Source organism: Apus apus, chromosome 20 (assembly GCF_020740795.1).
Source record: "Apus apus isolate bApuApu2 chromosome 20, bApuApu2.pri.cur, whole genome shotgun sequence".
Lineage (NCBI taxonomy): Eukaryota > Metazoa > Chordata > Aves > Apodiformes > Apodidae > Apus > Apus apus.
In genome coordinates this window covers 2,626,875-2,640,027 of record NC_067301.1, presented here as the reverse complement: position 1 = coordinate 2,640,027, position 13,153 = coordinate 2,626,875, and the positions used below count along the sequence as shown (strand labels likewise).

Genomic DNA, 13,153 nt, shown 5'->3' with positions numbered 1-13,153 from the left:
AACTGGCCCCAGCAGCTCCCAGACGCTGCAGCAGCCCCAGGGGAGGGGCAGGCTGCTGGTCAGGCTGCCAGGACAGAGGGCTCCATGTCAGAACCCCTTTCGAACAAACTGTTCAGACCAGAACTCAGTGCATGGTAAATACACTGCAGCAGAGCCAGGGCTGGTCCTACTGTTGGTGGGTTTCTCCTGGTGATAGAGGGTTTCCTTTTCTTCTCTTTTTTTTTTTTTTTCTTTTTTTTCTTTTTTTTCAAAACAATGAACTTGTCTCCCCTGCTCTTCACACACTCAAGTCCACACGCCATGGTCTGTGGTTATGCCCTAAGAGTCTCCTACACAAAACCAGCCATCCAGTAGTCAAGCATGAGAACTTAATGCTAAAAGGAAAGACCCCTTTTCTTTCCTGTGTGCATCTCAACCTCTATGTGCAGGCATCAACAACAGACCAATCTGCAAGAAACACCAATATACCAAGGATGGGGCTTCTCAGGGCTTCTAGAAGTTCAGCCCAACTTCAAGACAGCAAAGGGGAGGTGGGGGAGTTGTCACTAACACTCATCTATATTAAGGCTGATGAACTCCTGTATACACTTCCTGTACTGCAGCTCAGTGGGGCTGTTGCTGGGATATTGTCCTGGCTGCCCAAAGGGACCCTCTGCTTCTCGCATCTCCTCGTTCATCCGCGCCAGACGCAGCCTGGAGAGAAAGCACAAGGGAGAGAGGTTTGGTTATTCTTTCCCTGATGGCTGTTTGCAGGCAGAGTTCCTGTATCCAGGCCCTGGGAAGTCCTGGCTGTACTCACAAGGTGACAATGTCTGCATTGGCTGCCTGGACAGCAATGCTGAGCGGGTCCTGCCCGTCCCCATCCACCGCGTGCTGATTCGCTCCTCGCTTCAGGAACAAGCAGACCTGGCTGCAGAAGGGGAAGAAAAGACCATCAGAGCAGAAATTCCAGCTCCCCCACCCCACATTGGGCAGAGCTTCACTTATCCTGCTCTAAATCAGGACGTGCTGCAGCAGCATGGAGAAAGGAATGGGGGGTACAGGGCCCCACTCACCCCCATCTATCATCGGGGAGCAATCAATTATCCCTCAGAAAACTAAGCTGTCCATGTGATATAAAAAGGCCTATTTTGCTCACAACCAATTCACCAAAGTCCAACGGCCTTGCCCACCTCACCCCACGGCTCTAAGCCCCAGTCCCAGGGTGCTGCAGCAGGTCAGAGCAGGGGGCAGCACTCACCCAGTGTGCCCCAGGTAGGTGGCGTGGTGCAGGGGAGCCCGGCCCCGGCTGTCTCTTTGGTTCACATCCGCCCCGTTCTGCAGCAGGAACTCACAGGCTATCAAGGAGCCCTGGCAAGGGAAAAGGGGAATTTCTAAATCAATTCAGTACCGAGAGGATGCACAAGCACCCAACCGGGCTGAAAGGTGCCCGTTAAGCTTGACTAGAGTCAAGACCTCCCGTTCCCAAATTCCCTCCCGCTCCCTCCCAGCCAACGTACCCCCATCACAGCTTGAATCAGAGGAGTTTTGTTTTCATCTTCATCGTTCACCCAGTTGATCTCAGCACCATGTGCCAGTGCTTCTGCCATCAGGGACAGGTTTCGGGCTTGTGCTGCCTTGTAGATCAACAGCCCAGGGTGCAACTCCCTCAGGTCCTCCAAATCTGATGCCTCCTGCTCAATCTCTGCTTCACCGCTTGACTCCTCCGACACCTCACACTCTAAGAAGCAGAAAAGGATGGAGAGGGATGACCCAAAAGCTTTGCATGTCCAGCTTCTTACGTTTCCAGCTGTTCTTGGCACCAGACAGCCCCGACCACCCACCACGAGCTGCCTCCCCACGTTTCCACCAACACCCTGTGGCACCCACCTTCCTCGGTCACGCTGTCCACCACGGAGCCGAACACCAGGATGTCAGTGCTGCCATCTGTGCTCCCTCCCAGCCCACTGTCACTGCTCAGACCTGCAGGGCCAACAGAACACAAACCAAGCCCATGTTAACACCCAGGGATTCCAGCACCAGGCTCAGCTGAGGCCACAGGGGGGCAGGGGGGAAAGGGCTGAGCAGAACGTCACACACACACACTGCACCGGGACTGGGGGGCTGCTATCCCACTTAGCCCCACTCCATAAAAATGCCCAAGGAAAAATTGCAAAGCCTTATGGTGTCCACGTCCCCATGCAGGGATGCTCCAGCACTGCCATGGCAGGTTGGGCTGTTGGGGACAGCCCCTTGCTGGTCTGTGAGGGACGCCGTGACATGGACTGGAGCGGAGCAGCAGCAGAGACAACTTTGCAGCAGGTCGTGCAGTGCCACGAGCACAAAAAGACACCCCCTCTGCCTTCACCACCAAACATCTCAGTTTCAGCCCTACCTGGGCCCTCCCCAGAGCTCTTCAGTTGTCACCAGGGGGCACTTGGCAATGCATCCTCTCGTGACACGACCATGTCAATCTCAAGCCAGATTCATAAAGCATTGTCTGCTGGCTCCTTCACCTTCCCAGACATCCCTTCCCTATCCCCACAGTGCTTCCCACCTTCCCTGCTCAGCTGGGAATGTCACAAGACAGCTGACTACATACAAGAAATGGGACCATCAAGAGATGAAGCAGCTTGACCAAGGACACAGAATGTGTCAGTGGCAGAGCACCTTTGTACCTTTGCCAGCGTGCACCCAAAAGGAAGGAAGCAGCACATGCAGGAATTGCTCCTGCAGGAAGAGGGCTGGCACATCACCTTTGTGCCATCTGAGGGATGCCCAGCACCCATGGGAACCCTGACTGAACTCAGCTTCTTGCTGCTTTTAACTTCCCAATGACTGTAAGGCCTGGGAGTGTCTGTCCTCCCAGGACTCAAGAGGTTAAGTCCCCATATCTCCTCTACTCTGCCCTGGTGAGGCCACGGCTGGAATCCTGCATCCAGTTCTGGTCTCAGCTCAAGAGAGACAGGGAACTGCTGGAGAGAGTCCAGAGGAGGATGATGAAGATGATTGGAGAATTGGAGCATCTCCCTGATGAGGAAAGGCTGAAAGAGCTGGGGCTGTTCAGCCTGGAGATGAGAAGGCTGAGGGGAGACCTTATCAATGCCTACAAGTATCTCAAGGGTGGGTACCAGGAAGATGGAGACAGGCTTTTCTCAGTAGTTCCCGGTGTCAGAACCAGGGGCAACAGGCACAAGTTGGAACATGGGAAGTTCCATTTAAATATGAGGAAAAACTTTTTTTACAGTGAGGATGGCAGAGCCCTGGGACAGGCTGCCCAGAGAGGTTGTGGAGTTTCCATCTCTGGAGATACTCAAAACACCCCTGGATGCAGCCCTGTGAAAAGTGCTCTAGGTGATCCTGCTTCAGTTGGAGAGTTGGACTAGATGATCTCTAGAGGTCCCTTTCAACTCCAGCAATTCTGTGATTCTATGATTCCTACTTCCTATTTGCCATGAGATCCCACATGCACAGCACTGGATCTTTCTCCTCATCAGAGGTACAACTGGTCCTTTAAGATGTAGTAACAACAGGCTGAGAGAGTTGGGGTGTTCAGCTTGGAGAAGAGAAGGCTCTAGGGAGACCTTAGAGCACCTTCCAGTGCCTGAAGGGGCTCCAGGAAAGCTGGGGAGGGGCCTGGGACAAGGGTAGGGAGTGAGAGAAGAAGGGGTAATGGATTAAAACTGGAGGAGGGGATATTTAGGTAAGACAGTAGGAAGAAATTCTTGAGTGTGAGGCTGGTGAGACCCTGCAACAGGTTGCCCAGAGAAGCTCTGGCTGCTCCATCCATGGAAGGCCAGGTTGGATGGGGCTTGGAGCAACCTGGTCTGGTGGGAGGTGTCCCTGCCCGTGAAGGAAGGTTGGATCTGGATGATCTTGAAGGTCCCTTCCAACTCCAACTGTTCTATGACCCTATGACCACAGGAAAGCCTAGGAAGCTTTTGGCCCGGTGCAATCCTGCCAGCCTGCCCTTCCTTCCCAGGAGGGAACTGAAGGAGTTCCAATCATTTGGCTGCAAAAAAAAAACCACAAAACAAAACCCAAAAAAAACCAAACCAACCAAACCTAACTGCCCCTGAAAGCTTGGGAGCAGCAGAATTTGGGTGTCTGTCTTGCTGCTGGCTGCCTTACCTCCGTCCAGGAGGAACGGCGAACCGCTCCCACCGGGACCAAGGCCACTGCCACTCCCAGGGCCAGCTGCCAGAGGGTGCTGCATGGAGATGTGGCTGGCACCTAGAGGAAGGTGGATGGAACGTGAGGGGAGTTCAGCAGCACAAACACAGAAAGACCCAGAATTGTCCTTGCTAAAAAAAAACAACAAACAGCCAAACAACCAACCAAAACGAATAGAAACGAAAAGGCGAAGCTAAGAGGAGGGGAAAAAAACCAAAAAGAAAGAAAAACCAAGGTGATGGGAATTGTGTTGTCTGGGAGGAAAAGATGTTGGGGGTTGGGAAATCCCATCCAGCAGGATGCAAACACCAGGGACTGACTTGATTGGGCATTAAAATAATAAGTGTCATAAAAGAGCAATGGGCTGGAATTGTGCAACGGACTCCCCACCACTCTTCCGAAATGCTGCCCCTCTCTCTCCGTGAGGCCAACACCTGCCTTGGGTCTGGTGCCCTAGAGGAGCTGGGGGTAGAGCTTGGCAGGGACAGGGACACTTTGTTTGTACTTACTGCGTGGGCCAGAGCCAGCCCCTGTGTCAAAGTAGGAGAAGAGAGAGTCCAGCTCATCAGGGCAGAAGAGGGAATCTCGGCGGAACTTCCTCTCCAGGGTAGCTGCTGTTTTTACACAGAGAGATTGTGAAATCCATCATGAATAGCATGAAAATAAAAAAACATGAGACAGTTCTGCAGCTGAGCTTGCAGGTCCAATGCACCCCAGGTGTGTCTGGTGCCATCCTCATGCCCACACACACCATCAAAATACCACACAGGCTGACCAGAGGTCACACTGCAGGCCAACCCATCCCAGAGCATCCTGAGCAGCCAGGACCCTTCAGAATCATGCCCTCTCCTCCTACAGGCCAGGGAGGTAGAAAGAAAGGGACCTGAAACTTTTTATAAAGCAGGAAGCTGGAATACAAAAGAAAATGCACAAAGCAAGTTGCTGGATCACCCTAGTGTAATGGTCTCTTCTCCTCTAGCCACAAGAACCTCCTTAGACACAGAATCATAGACTGGTTTGGGTTGGAAGGGACCTTCAAGATCACCTAGATCCAACCCTCTGCATGGGCAGGGACACCTCCCACCAGCCCAGGCTGCTCCAAGCCCCATCCAACCTGCCCTTCAGCACTGCCAGGGATGGGGCAGCCACAGCTTCCCTGGGCAACCTGGGCCAGGCTCTCACCACCCTCACACTCAAGAATTTCCCCCTGATGTCTCACTTAAATCTCCCCTCTTCCAGCTATAACCCATCCCCCCTTGTCCTCTCACTACCAACCCTTGCCCAAAGTCCCTCCCCAACTCTCCTGTAGCCCCTTTCAGATGGAAAACATTTGGAAATGCCTCCAGAGACCCGCGCAGGACGGATTTCTGCCTCTCCCTCTGGCAGGCTGCGCCCCTCGAGCCAGAGAGGGCCAGAGCCGTTCTCGGGGCCGCGGGAACGCAGCTGGGAAGAGCAGTGGGGCAGCAGAGCCCTGGCTGGCAGTGGGGCCAGGGCAGGTCCCCACCTGATGAGAAGGGGGCTGGGGAAGCGTTGCTGGCTTCGTGGCGGTACTTGCGGCGCGTGGCGGGCGCCCGGGTGCTGCTGTTGTGCCTCTGGCACTTCTTCACGCACCAGCGCCGCGGTTTGCGCTCGTGCTCCGCCAGCGCCTCCCCGCTCGGCAGCTTCTTCAGGAATTTCTTCTCCACGTACTTCACCTTGATCCAGGCTTCCTTGTCCTGCCTAAGAGAGGAACAGCCTCAGGCCAAGCAGAGGGGCGCCTGATTTCCCACAGGACACGGCCACGAGGAGATGAAGCTGCTCCGGCTCGTTCTACCAACCCAGCTTTGAGTCCTCAAAATCCCTGAGGCTTCTGTTGAGAAGGGAGAGTTTCTCAAACCTAAAAATATCTCCCATTTCAAAGCAAAACTCAGAAGTGCAAGTGGGCAGCTGAGAGTGGAATGTGACCTTCAGCCCTAAGGCAACACCACGTGCTTCGGCTACGTGGATTTGTAGGTCTGGGAGCAGGTGTCAGGCCAGCAGGCCCTGGTTCCCAAGCACGTTTCACCAGGTTTGCTGGCTGGTGATGTCCCACTGACCTTTCTGAGAGTCAAGCTCAGGGTAGCTGCACAGGGAAGGGGCTGAGGCAGGTGGACCTGAGGCAGTTTGGGCCCTCAGGGAAGGGCCAGTCACACTTAATGTGACTTTCTGGAGGGCTGAGGGTACTGGCTTTGCTGTGGAGGTGACAGCTTTCCACAAGGACAGAGAGGACCAGCATGGGCACTCAGACTCACCTGGAGCTCCCTGCTGTTGGTTTCTTGAGTCCCAGCTCTTCACATTGTGCCTCATAGATCTGATTCATGGTACTATTCCCCAGCTCACACATCAGCTGCAATACAAGAAGGAATGAATGAAACCCTCCTGTGAGGAGCTCCCTCCCCTCCAGTCAGGAGCTCCCTCCCCTCCAGTCCAGCCTGCCACCAAGCAAGGCTCCCTCCATGCCCACCATCTGTCTCTCCCTTGCCATTAAAAGCCAAGACTCACTTTTAGTAACTCTGGCTCCCAGGAATCCAGTGTGAGAGATCTGACCTTGGAGCAGTGAACACCCAGACTCCTGTTGATCCAAGAGAAGAAAACTGAAATGGTTACGTGCCTCAAGGCAGAACTGCTCGTGCATCATGAGATGAGCAAGATAAATCAGTAAGAACTGGATTGAGCTACACAGCCACAGCAGAGAGGTTTATGCATGTGCACACACAGATGGACCTGCACACACAGGTGCCTCAGCAAGCAACTACTTTTGAATCTATCTGCACAAACACTATAACCTGTGGTAATTCAGGCTCCACAGTTTTTTTTCCAGGAGCTTGCAATCCCTGCCTGGCTGGCAGCAGGGAGCCCAGGCCTGCAGTACCTGTGGATACCAGAGCACTCAATGCACAGCAGAATGCCCAGGTTGATGCTGGCCCAGCGAGGATCTGGCTGCCCACAGTCACAGCACTGGTCATTCCCAGGAATGCTCTGCACTCTCTGCAGGATGGACTCTCCTTTCACGCTGCGCTCCCGGGAGTCGGTAGCAGAATCAATGCTGCTGGTTGAGGGGGAAGCTGTCCTGTCCAGTCTCTGCAGGGGAAAAAAGGGTTCAAGGATTCTGCAAAGCACTGTGGAACAAACCAGAGCTTTGCACAGCAGAAGCACTGATAGGAAACATTAACTGAAGGGGAATAAACTAGGGCCAGACCAAGAGGGAAAGAGGTAAAGCCTCATTAATCTCATTATGGCCACGAGTTGGCACAGCACCTCATCCCTGCTCTGGGAAGAGCATTGTCTGGCAAACTGCTTGCTCCCATGGGGCCTTCCTGCACTTGTCCCAACTAGGGAATAGGCTCTTCACAGGGGGGTGACATCAATCCAGAGAGTGATGGCAAGAAACTGAAGATGTCAGGACTAGACAGACTTAAAGCCCTGCCTTTCCCCCAGCCCAGCTTTTTAAGTGTGGTTTTGGTTGGTGAACAATTGTTGCCTTTGAGGTATCACTGACATCAGCTCCCTTCCTGAAGGGCAGAAGAGTGTTTCCAAATGGCCTATTCACACACCCTGGACCTGCCACAGCCCAAAAAGCCACTGCCAGGGCTCTGAGACACATTGATGGATCTTCCACAACCCCCTCACTCACTTCAATGTAGTAGCTGTCAGGACTCTCCCGGTAGGCAGAAGCAATGCTGGCCTGGACAGCCTGAATCCAGGCCTGACGCAGCTTCTCCGAGTCTGCCTGCAGCATGCAGCTCCTGGGGAGGAAGGAAACCAGTTGCAAGGACCAAAAGGACAGGGTGCACACTTGGGTCAAAACTGTTCCACTTCGTTCTCGGCATCACCATTCCAAGGAGGGCAGCACCTTGATTTGATAGGCAAAGGGCCAAAATTTAATCCCACAAGTTTGCTCTGTCACGAGGTGGTGCCTCTTCAAAAAAACCCCCATGCAGGTCTGGCAGCTGTTCTGGAAAAGCTGAGCACTGCCAGTGTCACTGGCTGCCTGGGTAGTAGAGATGTGTGGCCTAGATCTGGCTTATGCTGATGGCTGATGAACTTCACAGGGACTCTGGAGTCCAGGCAATGGCATCTCCCAGGCAACATTTCATAGCCCAGGGCAGCACCTGCTCAAATCTCATCTCTTGCAGTTCCACATGCAGTCCAGCTACCATGAGGATGGCCCAGGGAAGCCACCAAACTTACTTGGTAGGTGAGACGACCTCAAAGCAAAACCTCCTCTCTATGTCTTCACATGGCTTGACAGTGCAGAGCCGCAGGTCTTCCACCACCACCGTGAGGACATCCTGAAAGGGTGAGAAGAGGTGGCTTTGTTGGCTCCCTGAATCTCTGTCATCATCAGGCCCCTCAGAAAGCTCCTTCCCAACCCCTGCTGGTTAGCGTGAGCTGAGTCCAGCAAGAGCAGAGCCAGCCCACCAAGCACAATGTGCACACAAAGTGGGAGGCTCCCTGGGGCCTCCCCCAACTTCCTCTGCTCAACAGGAATACTCAGATCACCACAAACATCATCAGCTGCCACTTAGCTCTCAGCACAGCCAAGCTTTGGAGCTTGCTGTCCCTCTGATCCAACTCCCCTGCCCACTCCTGCCATCCCACTCCCCCACCATGGGTGTCCCCAGCCAAGCAGGACACCAGACAAGTTAGCTAATCTGCCAGTGCCACCTGGGGTAACCTCACTGACCTTTAGCTTTTTCTGGTAGACCAGCTGACTGTTCTGTATGGAGAACCACCTCCTGAGGGGAGACAGACAGACAGACATCAGAACAAGCAAACAGCAGAGCTCCAGAGGCAGTTTGTTCTGCAGCAGAGCAGGAGATCTGCATTTAAAGTGTGTGATTTATTCCAAGGAGCTGGGAAGAAATGCCCTAAGAAAAGCTCACACTTCTCCAGTGCCCTTCCTCAGAGAGCAAAGGATTCACAGCTTTAGGGAAAAACTCCTGGCACTGAGGTGCTGTGATGGAAGGAAGGAGAGAGGAAGGAGAGAGGAAGGAGAGAGGAAGGAGAGAGGAAGGAGAGAGGAAGGAGAGAGGAAGGAGAGAGGAAGGAGAGAGGAAGGAGAGAGGAAGGAGAGAGGAAGGAGATAGGAAGGAGAGAGGAAGGAGAGAGGAAGGAGAGAGGAAGGAGAGAGGAAGGAGAGAGGAAGGAGAGAGGAAGGAGAGAGGAAGGAGAGAGGAAGGAGAGAGGAAGGAGAGAGGAAGGAGAGAGGAAAGAAGCAGGGCAGTCGTGTATCACTGCCTGGGATTCCCTGGGTGGTCTGTGGGCACTCCAGCCCTGGTGCAGGTAGTAAATCCAGTGCCCATGGGACATGTGGCACTGGTGAGGGCATCCTTGTACTTGTGGGCACACCTGAGCTTTACTGGGAAAGCTGGATTACTTGCACATGCCATGCCAGCTGCAGCAGGCCTGCTGCCTCTCCAAACAGGCTGCCATAATGCAAGCCAGAAAGTCCTCAACGTAATGAAGCAGGTTCCAGGTGGCCAAAAGAAAAAACAAACTCAGAAAACCCTGCTGACTAGCAGCTCTACAAACAGTGTTGGAGAAAAGAACAAGGATGAGTTGCACATCTTGCTGTGCTACCCACCAGGCTGACTTCTCTGTACTGCAGCCTGTGGGAGGCCAAACAATGCCAAAGCTCCTGATTCCTATGGAATACTCCTGTTGTGGCCTTCTAAGGAGCTAGCAGCTTCCCCTTAAAATAGAAGGTCCATGTGATGCTGCTATCGGGGTAATTCTCTTTTGTCTTCATCTTTGGTGCTAAATCCAAACCTCCCATTCACTTCCTCATCCCAAGGTACAGCCTGATCAGCTTCATGGAGGAAGCCATGACCATCACTGTGCTTCAGGAAGAAGGTGCTGCACTACCTGAGAATAAAGAGCTCAAGAGGCCTGCAGCAAGCTGTTACTTAGAGCATGTATTTCATACTCTGCCTGCTAAAGAACTAGGTTCTGGGAAAATGAGATGAGACAGGATTCTCTTTCTTTTGTCGTTGCTGAAATATTAAACAGGTAAAAGACAACCAAAGGACTTGACATTTCTGTGGAGAAATGGGAAAACAGAGGTAACTGGAGGCCATCCCCTCTACATGGGTGCCCATTTGATGAGCCAGTTCTGCATCATTCTGAGCTGCTGTGACAGCAGCAATCTGTGCTCCAGGAGCTCTGCTGTCACACAGAGCCAAGTAGAAAGTTTCTCTCTCAGGTTCTGGTCTCTGCTCCTTGCAGCTGAGCTCTCCTGCTCGCCACCCCACAGCATGCACTGCTGCTGGGTGCTGGCTCCCAGCCCCACAGCCTCAGCTGGGGAGTTTGCTCTTCTCTGCCTCCCCCCTCCTGCTCACACGAGGGGGAAGCACCAACAGTGAGGAGCTGAGCGGGCTCCAGGAGCTGTGAATAGCTGAGGTGTGGGTAGATACAGCAAAGGGTGGGTGTGACTGAGGAGCCCGAGATGGCTGAGGGGAGGATACAGGCTGTGTATGACTGGGATGTAGGAGGATACAGGGAGGAAAGCTGGGATTTGGGGGAAAACCTGGAACCTAACACTGCTTCAGACACCAGGAAAACCAGAAAGTCCCAGAAGGTTGTGTTCCCTCCAGGATAAGTGCCCTTTGGAGTGACCCTTGAATTCACAGCCAGGGGAGCTGCCAGGAGAAGGGAGCTGCCTGGCAACGTTCATCTCTGTCACAAGAGTCCAGCACAGGTCTTCACATTCACACTTTGGAACAACCTTCTGCTCCACAAAGACAAGTGGAGCCAGCCAAAGCAGCCATGCTGTGGACAGAGGCCTTGCTGTCCTTAGGAAACTCCAAGCAGAAAATCCCAGAAGGCTGATAAAAATTCACCTAAGAAACCTTTCCAGCACAAGAGCTTGTGAGCCCTGAAATCAAAGGTCACAATGCACTGTGCTGTGGCTGCTGCTGTGATTTTGGGTTCTTTCAAGTGAAGACTTAGTACTTTAATGTCAGGGGACCAGAGAGCCTGAGGGGTAACTAAATTAGAATAAATCTGTCTGGAATCTAATTAGTTCTAGAAGAAACTTCAGAGAGAAGGAATCACTTATCTAATCAATTCAGAGATCTCAAATAACTTCAAGTCTTTTTTCCATGCAAATGCAAGCAGTTCCTGTGCATGCCACAAACTGATCACTGCAGCATTTTGTGATGATTTATTCCAAAGTCTAAGAGCAGCCCATTTCAGCCTGGCTGTGGTATGCACTGGGAATGTATCCCATCACCAGTAAAAGATCTCTTAATAGTCTCTGATTTCCCTGTTACGTGAGAGGAGGAAATGTAGGTCAAAAAGGCATTGATCTCATGCATTAGAAACTCACTGAAAGGGCTTGAATCCTTTTGTACAACCAGATATGAAACCCACTGACTATCTCAAGGGAAACTAAACACACAAATATCAAGCCAGGCTGGAACATGAAACCTTTCCTTCCACTTCCCTGAAGTCTCTGGCAGCTGCAGACTAGTGCAGGGGACACATGAGCCTAGCATTCCCAGTGACTTATCAGATTAAATATTTATCAATTATTAAGAGCAGGGTCAGTGCACAGAAAGCCAATTCTCAGCTCCTGGCAGCACAGCTGAGATTTCCACTCTCACATAAGTCCCCACTCCAGAATAGACAGGTTGGATACTCATGGCATGTCCTGCTGTGTTAAGGCACTTCTCTTAATTGTTATGAATTTACCACCTTCCCAGGGCATGACCATCCTCACAGCCAAAAAAGCAGTTTCTTGTTATCAGATGAAGTTTCACAAGGTTAATATGCACTCACTCCCTCTTCTCCTGTCAACAGGCACTGCTGAGCAGTCTGGCTGCCTCTTCTTTGTTCCCTCCCATCAGGAATTTGTACACATGGATGAGATCCCACCCTGAGCCTTCTCTTCTCCAAGCTGAACACTTCCAGCTCCCTCAGCCTTTCCTCAGATCAGAGATGTTCCAGCCCCTTAATCATCTTTGTGGCCCTTCACTCAACCCCCTCCAGTAAATCCTTATATTTTTTGAACTGTGGAGCCCAAACCTGGAGACATTACTCCAGATATGGCCTCACCAGTGCTGAGTAGAGAGCAAGGATCACCTCCCTCAACCTGCACACAAAGCCTTCTTAAAAGAAAACTCTCTGTATCCAGAAACTATCAAACCAACCTCATTTTAATCAGAACCCTTCCAACAGGCACAAGTTGCTAAAATCTCCCTGAAGTGTGTTCCTGTGCAGGCAGGATTAGCTGTTTTCAGAGCCCTAGCCCAAACACCAAATGGAGCTGGAGTTCCTACTCACCGGTTCCATGTTTTGAAAGCGTTGCTGGCTCTCTTGAAGAGGTAACCTTCCATCACCACCCCATTTGGGGCATCAACATTGAACTCCACCTTTGAGTCATCATAGGAGAAGTCCTGCAAATAAAGAGACAGGCTCTAACGTGACTGCACTCAGCAGACCAAGCTGGAGAGGAGCCTCTCAAAACATCAAGAAGGGAAAAACATCTACAGCAGGACCCTGAGGCTCGTGCATCCCTGTGCCTTGCTGGGCTGCAGCCATGAATTATCCTCCTTTCCAGTAAGCTTATCTGTCCCTATTGTTTGGAAGAAAGCACTATCATGCTGTATTTCCACCTCCCCCCAAGTAGCTGAGAAAGGCAGGTAGCTTATAATAGTGAGGGCTAAAAATTCCCAATATTTGGGGCAGTCTGCAATGAGAAATAAAGCAAGAGAGGTGCTTTTCACTGGCCAGGGGAGCTGGCAGTGCTGCTGCCACCTCTGTTCTGCAAGGGGCCAGGAACAGAACAAACCTCAGACTCTTCACACCAGATGATTTTGAGAGGGCAAGACTTACAAATTCCATTTTCACGTGCCATCTCCAATCTGCACTCATTCGATTCTCTGTGCTACCAGGCAAAGCAGATTTGTCAGGTTTGGCACTGATTCATCAAGACAGATCTCATGGATTCTGACAGCTGGTGAGCAAGACACAGAGCAGA

At 52.1% G+C, this 13,153-nt stretch overlaps 1 protein-coding gene across 1 annotated transcript in view; it reads right to left on the bottom strand.

Moving 5' to 3' along the window:
* Nucleotides 1-448: 448 nt before the first annotated feature.
* ACAP3 (ArfGAP with coiled-coil, ankyrin repeat and PH domains 3) overlaps nt 449-13,153 on the bottom strand; it is a 74,768-nt gene continuing 62,063 nt past the window's right edge. The window contains exons 11-25 of the mRNA XM_051637188.1: nt 12,457-12,569; nt 8,858-8,909; nt 8,362-8,462; nt 7,805-7,916; nt 7,043-7,251; nt 6,673-6,742; nt 6,423-6,517; nt 5,657-5,871; nt 4,662-4,766; nt 4,111-4,212; nt 1,870-1,962; nt 1,500-1,720; nt 1,241-1,350; nt 800-910; nt 449-693 (exon numbers count right to left, since the gene is read on the bottom strand). Of these exons, the coding sequence (XP_051493148.1) occupies nt 546-693; nt 800-910; nt 1,241-1,350; nt 1,500-1,720; nt 1,870-1,962; nt 4,111-4,212; nt 4,662-4,766; nt 5,657-5,871; nt 6,423-6,517; nt 6,673-6,742; nt 7,043-7,251; nt 7,805-7,916; nt 8,362-8,462; nt 8,858-8,909; nt 12,457-12,569 (1,857 nt within the window). The 3' untranslated portion in view covers nt 449-545. The remainder of the gene's footprint in view (nt 694-799; nt 911-1,240; nt 1,351-1,499; nt 1,721-1,869; nt 1,963-4,110; nt 4,213-4,661; nt 4,767-5,656; nt 5,872-6,422; nt 6,518-6,672; nt 6,743-7,042; nt 7,252-7,804; nt 7,917-8,361; nt 8,463-8,857; nt 8,910-12,456; nt 12,570-13,153) is intronic.